The sequence below is a fragment of the Anomaloglossus baeobatrachus genome, chromosome 6, assembly GCF_048569485.1.
Source record: "Anomaloglossus baeobatrachus isolate aAnoBae1 chromosome 6, aAnoBae1.hap1, whole genome shotgun sequence".
Classification (NCBI taxonomy): Eukaryota; Metazoa; Chordata; class Amphibia; order Anura; family Aromobatidae; genus Anomaloglossus; species Anomaloglossus baeobatrachus.
The window spans coordinates 580,994,856-581,006,940 of NC_134358.1; the positions used below are offsets into that span (position 1 = coordinate 580,994,856).

General features: G+C 41.9%; 2 protein-coding genes across 7 annotated transcripts in view; one reads left to right on the forward strand and one right to left on the reverse strand.

Moving 5' to 3' along the window:
• SLC4A2 (solute carrier family 4 member 2) overlaps positions 1-11,831 on the forward strand; it is a 262,381-nt gene extending 250,550 nt beyond the window's left edge. The window contains exon 22 of the mRNA XM_075315967.1: positions 7,215-11,831. Coding sequence (XP_075172082.1) covers positions 7,215-7,295 — 81 coding nt within the window. The 3' untranslated portion in view covers positions 7,296-11,831. The remainder of the gene's footprint in view (positions 1-7,214) is intronic.
• The window catches only part of LOC142243730 (uncharacterized), a 1,240,762-nt gene that overhangs the window by 540,132 nt on the left and 688,545 nt on the right, over positions 1-12,085 (reverse strand). The gene's annotated exons all lie outside the window — the stretch shown is intronic.

The window sequence follows — 12,085 nt, forward strand, 5'->3', positions numbered from 1 at the left end:
TAATACAGGTGAGGTTTAATACCTCAGTGTACAGTATAATACAGGTGAGGTGTAATACCCCAGTATACAGTATAACACAGGTGAGGTGAAATACCCCAGTATACAGTATAATACAGGTGAGGTGTAATACTCCAGTGTACAGTATAATACAGGTGAGGTGTAATACCCCAGTGTACAGTATAATACAGGTGAGGTGTAATAGCCCAGTGTACAGTATAATACAGGTGAGGTGTAATACCCCAGTATACAGTATAATAAAGGTGAGATATCAGGTGAGGTGTAATATCCCAGTATACAGTATAATACAGGTGAGGTGTAATATCCCAGTGTACAGTATAATAAAGGTGAGATATCAGGTGAGGTGTAATATCCCAGTATACAGTATAATACAGGTGAGATAACAGGTGAGGTGTAATATCCCAGTATACAGTATAATACAGGTGAGATATCAGGTGAGGTATAATATCCCAGTATACAGTATAATATAGGTGAGATAACAGGTGAGGTGTAATATCCCAGTATACAGTATAATACAGGTGAGATAACAGGTGAGGTGTAATATCCCAATATACAGTATAATACAGGTGAGGTGTAATACCCCAGTATACAGTATAATACAGGTGAGGTGTAATACCCCAGTATAAAGTATAATACAGGTGAGGTGTAATACCCCAGTGTACAGTATAATACAGGTGAGGTTTAATACCCCAGTGTACAGTATAATACAGGTGAGGTGTAATACCCCAGTATAAAGTATAATACAGGTGAGGTGTAATACCCCAGTGTACAGTATAATACAGGTGAGGTTAAATACCCCAGTGTACAGTATAATACAGGTGAGGTGTAATACCCCAGTGTACAGTATAATACAGGTGAGGTGTAATACCCCAGTATACAGTATAATACAGGTAAGGTGTAATACCCCAGTGTACAGTATAATACAGGTGAGGTGTAATACCCCAGTGTACAGTATAATACAGGTGAGGTGTAATACCCCAGTGTACAGTATAATACAGGTGAGGTGTAATACCCCAGTGTACAGTATAATACAGGTGAGGTGTAATACCCCAGTGTACAGTATAATACAGGTGAGGTGTAATAGCCCAGTATACAGTATAATACAGGTGAGTTGTAATACCCCAGTATACAGTATAACACAGGTGAGGTGTAATACCCCAGTATACAGTATAATACAGGTGAGGTTTAATACCCCAGTGTACAGTATAATACAGGTGAGGTGTAATACCCCAGTATACAGTATAACACAGTTGAGGTGTAATACCCCAGTGTACAGTATAATACAGGTGAGGTTTAATACCCCAGTGTACAGTATAATACAGGTGAGGTGTAATACCCCAGTATACAGTATAACACAGTTGAGGTGTAATACCCCAGTGTACAGTATAATACAAGTGAGGTGTAATACCCCAGTGTACAGTATAATACAGGTGAGGTGTAATACCCCAGTGTACAGTATAATACAGGTGAGGTGTAATACCCCAGTATACAGTATAATACAGGTGAGGTGTAATACCCCAGTGTACAGTATAATACAGGTGAGGTGTAATACCCCAGTGTACAGTATAATACAGGTGAGGTGTAATACCCCAGTGTACAGTATAATACAGGTGAGGTGTAATACCACAGTGTACAGTATAATACAGGTGAGGTGTAATACCCCAGTGTACAGTATAATACAGGTAAGGTGTAATAGCCCAGTGTACAGTATAATACAGGTGAGGTGTAATACCCCAGTGTCCAGTATATTACAGGTGAGGTGTAATACCCCAGTGTACAGTATAATACAGGTGAGGTGTAATACCCCAGTATACAGTATAATACAGGTGAGGTGTAATACCCCAGTGTACAGTATAATACAGGTAAGGTGTAATAGCCCAGTATACAGTATAATACAGGTGAGGTGTAATACCCCAGTGTACAGTATAATACAGGTAAGGTGTAATAGCCCAGTATACAGTATAATACAGGTGAGGTGTAATACCCCAGTGTACAGTATAATACAGGTGAGGTGTAATACCCCAGTGTACAGTATAATACAGGTGAGGTGTAATACCCCAGTATACAGTATAATACAGGTGAGGTGTAATACCCCAGTGTACAGTATAATACAGGTAAGGTGTAATACCCCAGTGTACAGTATAATACAGGTGAGGTGTAATACCCCAGTATACAGTATAATACAGGTGAGGTGTAATACCCCAGTATACAGTATAATACAGGTGAGGTGTAATACCCCAGTATACAGTATAATACAGGTGAGGTGTGATACCCCAGTATACAGTATAATACAGGTGAGGTGTAATACCCCAGTATACAGTATAATACAGGTGAGGTGTAATACCCCAGTGTACAGTATAATACAGGTGAGGTGTAATACCCCAGTATACAGTATAATACAGGTGAGGTGTAATACCCCAGTGTACAGTATAATACAGGGGAGGTGTAATACCCCAGTGTACAGTATAATACAGGTGAGGTGTAATACCCCAGTGTACAGTTTCATACAGGTGAGGTGTAATACCACAGTGTACAGTATAATACAGGTGAGGTGTAATACCACAGTGTACAGTATAATACAGGTGAGGTGTAATACCCCAGTGTACAGTATAATACAGCTGAGGTGTAATACCCCAGTGTACAGTATAATACAGGTGAGGTGTAATACCCCAGTATACAGTATAATACAGGTGAGGTGTAATACCCTAGTGTACAGTATAATACAGGTGAGGTGTAATACCCCAGTGTACAGTATAATACAGGTGAGGTGTAATACCCCAGTGTACAGTATAACACAGGTGAGGTGTAATACCCCAGTGTACAGTATAATACAGGTGAGGTGTAATACCCCAGTGTACAGTATAATACAGGTGAGGTGTAATACCCCAGTGTACAGTATAATACAGGTGAGGTGTAATACCCCAGTGTACAGTATAATACAGGTGAGGTGTAATACCCCAGTATACAGTATAATACAGGTGAGGTGTAATACCCCAGTGTACAGTATAATACAGGTAAGGTGTAATAGCCCAATGTACAGTATAATACAGGTGAGGTGTAATACCCCAGTATACAGTATAATACAGGTGAGGTGTAATACCCCAGTATACAGTATAATACAGGTGAGGTGTAATACCCCAGTGTACAGTATAATACAGGTGAGGTGTAATACCCCAGTGTACAGTTTCATACAGGTGAGGTGTAATACCCCAGTATACAGTATAATACAGGTGAGGTGTAATACCCCAGTGTACAGTATAATACAGGTGAGGTGTAATACCCCAGTATACAGTATAATACAGGTGAGATATCAGGTGAGGTGTGATACCCCAGTATACAGTATAATACAGGTGAGGTGTAATACCCCAGTATACAGTATAATACAGGTGAGGTGTAATACCCCAGTGTACAGTATAATACAGGTGAGGTGTAATACCCCAGTATACAGTATAATACAGGTGAGGTGTAATACCCCAGTGTACAGTATAATACAGGGGAGGTGTAATACCCCAGTGTACAGTATAATACAGGTGAGGTGTAATACCCCAGTGTACAGTTTCATACAGGTGAGGTGTAATACCACAGTGTACAGTATAATACAGGTGAGGTGTAATACCCCAGTGTACAGTATAATACAGGTGAGGTGTAATACCCCAGTGTACAGTATAATACAGGTGAGGTGTAATACCCCAGTATACAGTATAATACAGGTGAGGTGTAATACCCTAGTGTACAGTATAATACAGGTGAGGTGTAATACCCCAGTGTACAGTATAATACAGGGGAGGTGTAATACCCCAGTGTACAGTATAATACAGGTGAGGTGTAATACCCCAGTGTACAGTTTCATACAGGTGAGGTGTAATACCCCAGTGTACAGTTTCATACAGGTGAGGTGTAATACCCCAGTGTACAGTTTCATACAGGTGAGGTGTAATACCACAGTGTACAGTATAATACAGGTGAGGTGTAATACCACAGTGTACAGTATAATACAGGTGAGGTGTAATACCCCAGTGTACAGTATAATACAGGTGAGGTGTAATACCCCAGTGTACAGTATAATACAGGGGAGGTGTAATACCCCAGTGTACAGTATAATACAGGTGAGGTGTAATACCCCAGTGTACAGTTTCATACAGGTGAGGTGTAATACCACAGTGTACAGTATAATACAGGTGAGGTGTAATACCCCAGTGTACAGTATAATACAGGTGAGGTGTAATACCCTAGTGTACAGTATAATACAGGTGAGGTGTAATACCCCAGTATACAGTATAATACAGGTGAGGTGTAATACCCCAGTATACAGTATAATACAGGTGAGGTGTAATACCCTAGTGTACAGTATAATACAGGTGAGGTGTAATACCCCAGTGTACAGTATAATACAGGTGAGGTGTAATACCCCAGTGTACAGTATAACACAGGTGAGGTGTAATACCCCAGTGTACAGTATAATACAGGTGAGGTGTAATACCCCAGTGTACAGTATAATACAGGTGAGGTGTAATACCCCAGTGTACAGTATAATACAGGTGAGGTGTAATACCCCAGTGTACAGTATAATACAGGTGAGGTGTAATACCCCAGTGTACAGTATAATACAGGTGAGGTGTAATACCCCAGTATACAGTATAATACAGGTGAGGTGTAATACCCCAGTGTACAGTATAATACAGGTAAGGTGTAATAGCCCAGTGTACAGTATAATACAGGTGAGGTGTAATACCCCAGTATACAGTATAATACAGGTGAGGTGTAATACCCCAGTATACAGTATAATACAGGTGAGGTGTAATACCCCAGTGTACAGTATAATACAGGTGAGGTGTAATACCCCAGTGTACAGTATAATACAGGTGAGGTGTAATACCCCAGTATACAGTATAATACAGGTGAGGTGTAATACCCCAGTGTACAGTATAATACAGGTAAGGTGTAATAGCCCAGTGTACAGTATAATACAGGTGAGGTGTAATACCCCAGTATACAGTATAATACAGGTGAGGTGTAATACCCCAGTATACAGTATAATACAGGTGAGGTGTAATACCCCAGTGTACAGTATAATACAGGTGAGGTGTAATACCCCAGTGTACAGTATAATACAGGTGAGGTGTAATACCCCAGTATACAGTATAATACAGGTGAGGTGTAATACCCCAGTGTACAGTATAATACAGGTGAGGTGTAATACCCCAGTATACAGTATAATACAGGTGAGATATCAGGTGAGGTGTGATACCCCAGTATACAGTATAATACAGGTGAGGTGTAATACCCCAGTATACAGTATAATACAGGTGAGGTGTAATACCCCAGTGTACAGTATAATACAGGGGAGGTGTAATACCCCAGTGTACAGTATAATACAGGTGAGGTGTAATACCCCAGTGTACAGTTTCATACAGGTGAGGTGTAATACCACAGTGTACAGTATAATACAGGTGAGGTGTAATACCACAGTGTACAGTATAATACAGGTGAGGTGTAATACCCCAGTGTACAGTATAATACAGGTGAGGTGTAATACCCCAGTATACAGTATAATACAGGTGAGGTGTAATACCCCAGTGTACAGTATAATACAGGTGAGGTGTAATACCCCAGTGTACAGTATAATACAGGTGAGGTGTAATACCCTAGTGTACAGTATAATACAGGTGAGGTGTAATACCCCAGTATACAGTATAATACAGTTGAGGTGTAATACCCTAGTGTACAGTATAATACAGGTGAGGTGTAATACCCCAGTGTACAGTATAATACAGGTGAGGTGTAGTACCCCAGTGTACAGTATAACACAGGTGAGGTGTAATACCCCAGTGTACAGTATAATACAGGTGAGGTGTAATACCCCAGTGTACAGTATAATACAGGTGAGGTGTAATACCCCAGTGTACAGTATAATACAGGTGAGGTGTAATACCCCAGTGTACAGTATAATACAGGTGAGGTGTAATACCCCAGTGTACAGTATAATACAGGTGAGGTGTAATACCCCAGTATACAGTATAATACAGGTGAGGTGTAATACCCCAGTGTACAGTATAATACAGGTAAGGTGTAATAGCCCAGTGTACAGTATAATACAGGTGAGGTGTAATACCCCAGTATACAGTATAATACAGGTGAGGTGTAATACCCCAGTATACAGTATAATACAGGTGAGGTGTAATACCCCAGTGTACAGTATAATACAGGTGAGGTGTAATACCCCAGTGTACAGTATAATACAGGTGAGGTGTAATACCCCAGTATACAGTATAATACAGGTGAGGTGTAATACCCCAGTATACAGTATAATACAGGTGAGATATCAGGTGAGGTGTGATACCCCAGTATACAGTATAATACAGGTGAGGTGTAATACCCCAGTATACAGTATAATACAGGTGAGGTGTAATACCCCAGTGTACAGTATAATACAGGTGAGGTGTAATACCCCAGTATACAGTATAATACAGGTGAGGTGTAATACCCCAGTGTACAGTATAATACAGGGGAGGTGTAATACCCCAGTGTACAGTATAATACAGGTGAGGTGTAATACCCCAGTGTACAGTTTCATACAGGTGAGGTGTAATACCACAGTGTACAGTATAATACAGGTGAGGTGTAATACCCCAGTGTACAGTATAATACAGGTGAGGTGTAATACCCCAGTGTACAGTATAATACAGGTGAGGTGTAATACCCCAGTGTACAGTATAATACAGGTGAGGTGTAATACCCCAGTGTACAGTATAATACAGGTGAGGTGTAATACCCCAGTATACAGTATAATACAGGTGAGGTGTAATACCCCAGTGTACAGTATAATACAGGTGAGGTGTAATACCCCAGTGTACAGTATAATACAGGTGAGGTGTAATACCCCAGTGTACAGTATAATACAGGTGAAGTGTAATACCCCAGTATACAGTATAATACAGGTGAGGTGTAATACCCCAGTGTACAGTATAATACAGGTGAGGTGTAATACCCCAGTGTACAGTATAATACAGGTGAGGTGTAATACCCCAGTGTACAGTATAATACAGGTGAGGTGTAATACCCCAGTGTACAGTATAATACAGGGGAGGTGTAATATTCCAGTATATAATATATATATAAGTGTGGTGAGTTTACAGTTTATTGCAGTCGGGGTCTGTGGATATCCTCACCCGTGACTCTTGTTTTCTATTCCACAGTTAGATGCTGACGATGTGCAACCGATATTCGATGAGCAGGAGGGGGTGGATGAATATAATGAGATGCCGATGCCGGTATAGGTGTTTCTTGTGGCCTGGATATCGCGGATATAGTCACATGGCTGTCTCTTCATCACATCCCCCCAGGAACATTCCAGCTTTCTGCAATCAAGTGTAGAAGCAATTTCAGGATGAGGGGGAGGGGTTTAGCTCCTCGTGGGAGGGCTCTTCAGTAGATTCCACTCTGCAGAGGTGGAGCTTTCCGTGTGTTTATGTAGAAACAGACTTTATATGTGATTGTCAGGTGGCTCTTAGAGACATTACTGTTAAATTGGACTAGCGCTGAAGCTTCCTCCCTGGATATATCTCTGCGTGCCCCGGTAGTGACCGTACAATGCTCTACATACTGCTCTTTGGGGGCGGGATTTGGAGCCAGTGTGGATGATACTCAGTACATTTACACAGATGAGACATCCACATCATCATGGAGCAGCAGCGCCCTGCACAACCCTTCACATCTCAGAGGGACACGTTGCCCTTGACTTTGGCACTGATGGGAGGATTGCTATAGACTGTGTTATCACTGTGCTGTGTCTTCTGTGTCACCTCCTACGTACGTTACACGCGTGGACATCATGGTTGGTCCTTTCTGTCAGGGTTCGCTCACACTAGCTTGTAGATAATCCATCCCATTTTTATCCAGATACGTTGGATGAGTGCGATCCGTGTGGTTTTCCGTATGTCATGCGGGTGATTTCCCGCCTGTCGTCTGTGCCATGCGTACGGCAGGCGGTATTGTCTTAGCCGCTATTAATCAATTACCTTTACAGTGTTCTCTATCACAGAATGGTGATGTAAACATCGGATGCCACTAGGAGGGTCATGTGACGTCCGATTTTTTTTTTTTTTTTTTTTTATCTCACCCATAGTCTTTGAATAAGTGAGTTTTGTCCAATGTACGCCTCCGCTCGCAGTATGGCACTATTATTTCCTCAGGCTGAATACAGCTAAACTGCAGACCTGCTCTGCCTCATTGAGTACCGTGGGTCCAAGTGCAATCCCGATTATGCCCTCGAATTGCCCTCGAATTGCACTCGCCCAAGTTATACGCTAGTGTCGGCGTACCCTTAAAGTAGGAAACCCCCACAATGGTCACTGAAATAACATGAAGCTGACAAAAGTCATTTTCTGAATTGCTGAATTTACTCAACTAATGAAAATCAGACATTTCTTGTGAACTTTGACTCAGCCGACAATAAAAAAAACTAATGGAAATGACCTGGAAAAAAATAATGGTTTGCCTGTAAAATATTGAATATAATTAGACCATGGACATCTCACACTTTGCTGGGTCCTGTAGTTAGCATCTTATCATCAGTCAGTTTACAGGATGAAAAGTAGTCCCTGTGCTGTTTGTTATCATGGTGTGTACCGCACTGAATATGGAGCAAAGAAGCTCAGGAGAGAGTCTGAAGGTTAGAGAATTATACACAAACGTGTTAGAGGTGAAGGCTATAAGACGTCTCCACACAACCGCATGTTCCTGTTACTACAGCTGTGAATATCATTCAGAAGTGTAGGGTCTCTGGGGCTGTAGTCGACCTCCCTCGGCTGCAAGAGAAAACCTGCTGACAAATAGAATAGACAGAAGATACGAATGGTGAAAAGGATCCAGAACAACTTCCACAGAGATCAGAGGAGACGCCAGGGTCAGGGTCCATCAGGGGCAGGGAAATGGGGTAGAAAAGTAAAACTTCAACAAAGCATTTAATAAAGTATTGATACCATCCTTATTGAAAAATGTCCTCGTGTGGAATGGACAAGACAACTGTTAGGTGGATTCATAACTGGCTGAGTGATCGGACCTAAAGAAGGGTCATAAATGGCTGCACATCCAGGTGAAAGAATGTCTCAAGTGGGGTACCACAAGGCTCTGTCCTGGGTCCCGTGTTGTTCAACATCTTTATAAATGATCCGGATAAGGGAACTATAGTAAACAAATCAAATCTGCAGACGATGCAAAGCTAGGAGGGATAGTGAACACCGAAAGGATCTACATAAGCTGGAACAATGGGCAGGGACTAATAGAATGGTATGTAACAGGGAAACGCAAAGTCCTACATGAAAATAATATCTACAAAATGGCAGGAATAGAACTAAGTAATAGCAAGTGTGAAAAAGACTTGAGCACACAAATAGATCACAGCCCGAACAGGAGTCACCAGCATGATGCAGCAGCAAAAAAGGCAAATACAGATCTGGGATGTATCCAAAGAAGCATACAGTCCAGATCACATGAAGTCATTATCCCCCTCTACTCCTCTGTGGTCAGACCTCATCTGGAATACTAGGTCCAGTTCTGGGCACCACGTTCTAAAAAAAGACATCTACAAACTGGAACAAGTGCAGAGAAGAGTGACCAGAATGGTGACCGGTCTATAATCCATGTCCTATGAGGAACAGTTACAGGATCTGGGAATGTTTAGCTTTTTATAAAAGAAGACTGAGATGAGACTTAAAGGGAATCTGTCACCAGGTTTTTGCTACCTCATCTGAGAGCAGCATGTTGTAGGCAAAGAGATTATGAAACTAACCACTGTGTGCAGCCATTCTGACCTTTATCTCAGAATTGAGTGTGGCAGAGCTGGGAGCTGTCCGCCCACACCAGGCTTTTTATTGAGAGTTTGCATTGACTGTACGTGTCAATCACAGCAGGGGAAGCTGGACTGCTCTGCACAGGCAAAGGAGTCACACCAATGTTAGTCACAGAGCATTAAACCCTTTAGTGTGAGTAAACAATAGATGCACATAGATAAAAGAAGCACAGTTGTATTTTCTTTTTGAACCCTCGCAGCATGCTGTCCTCAGCTTACATTGCAAAATCCCGGTGCCTGTTCCACTCTCTGATTGCCCTCACCAACTCTCGTGGCAGCCTGTTCCAGTCTCTGACTGCCCTCTCCACCTCTCGTGGTCACCTGTCCACTCTCTGATTACCCTCTCCACCTCTCGTGGTCACCTGTTCCACTCTGACTGCCCACTCCACCTCTAATGGTTGCCTGTTACACTCTCCGACTGCCCTCCCCACCTCTCATGGCCGCCCTTTCCACACTCTGACTGTCCTCTCCATCTCACGTGGTTGCCTGAGAGTGGAATAGCTGACCACGAGAGGTGGAGAGGGCAGTCAGAGAGTGGAACAGGCGGCCACGAGAGGTGGAGAGGGCAGTCCGAGAGTGGAACAGGCAGCCATGAGAGGTGGATAGGGCAGTCAGAGAGTGGAACAGGCGGCCACGAGAGGTGGAGAGGGCAGTCAGAGAGTGGAACAGGTGACCAAGAGGGGTGGAGAGGTCTCCTTCACTGGAGTCCGGACAGATATTTGTGTGAGATTGTTCAGTGACTCCTGCATTAAGCCGGGGTTGGACATGATAACCCTGGAGGAACCTTCCAAACATTCAATGATTCTAGTGTCAGATCGCACCTTCCATCGCTGCCTGAAAAAAGTAGACTACATGGAAGACAACGGAGAAGGAGACCTCCTATGAAAGCAAATAATAAAAAGCCAGACGGGAATTTTCCACAATGCTCATTGGTGTGTACAGAGGAGACAAAACTGGAGCTTTTTATTATTTTACCAAATTTCACAAGAAAAAAGTAAAGTCTGATTCACATTAGTTATTCAGGAAATTCCCATTGAAAATGAGTTTTGTCAGTTTCCTGCTAATCCAGTGACCATTGTGGGGTTTGTCCACGTCTGTGTATCTGTCATAGGACGATGCGTGCGCAGTCTACACAAGAATGTGCAGTAAATGTCATTTCTGAAAAATACAAATAAACATTTCCAACTCAAAAGGTTCTAATGTCAATCTAAAAAGTATGAATATAAATGTACACACAATGCAGTGTGAAGATCGATGATTACTCTACTGCACAGCACGAGGCACTGCGGGGTACCGAACTCAGAATCATCATCGTTCTCACATATAAAGAATCCATAGTCTCACTGCTCTAACAGTAAAGAATCCATAGTCTCACTGCTCTAACAGTAAAGAATCCATTGTCTCACTGCTCTAACAGTAAAGAATCCATAGTCTCACTGCTCTAACAGTAAAAAATCCATAGTCTCACTGCTCTAACAGTAAAGAATCCATAGTCTCACTGCTCTAACAGTAAAGAATCCATAGTCTCACTGCTCTAACAGTAAAGAATCCATAGTCTCACTGCTCTAACAGTAAAGAATCCATTGTCTCACTGCTCTAACAGTAAAGAATCCATAGTCTCACTGCTCTAACAGTAAAGAATCCATAGTCTCACTGCTCTAACAGTAAAGAATCCATAGTCTCACTGCTCTAACAGTAAAGAATCCATAGTCTCACTGCTCTAACAGTAAAGAATTCATAGTCTCACTGCTCTAACAGTAAAGAATCCATAGTCTCACTGCTCTAACAGTAAAGAATCCATAGTCTCACTGCTCTAACAGTAAAGAATCCATAGTCTCACTTCTCTAACAGTAAAGAATCCATAGTCTCACTGCTCTAACAGTAAAGAATCCATTGTCTCACTGCTCTAACAGTAAAGAATCCATTGTCTCACTGCTCTAACAGTAAAGAATCCATAGTCTCACTGCTCTAACAGTAAATAATCCATAGTCTCACTGCTCTAACAGTAAAGAATCCATTGTCTCACTGCTCTAACAGTAAAGAATCCATAGTCTCTATGTTTGTACAGTAAAGAATCCATGGTCTCTATGTTTGTACAGTAAAGAATCCATGGTCTCACTGCTCATACATAAAAGAATCCATAATCTCACTTCTCTCATATTAAAGAATCTATAGTCTCACTGCTCCAATTGTGAGGAATCCATAGTCTCACTTCTC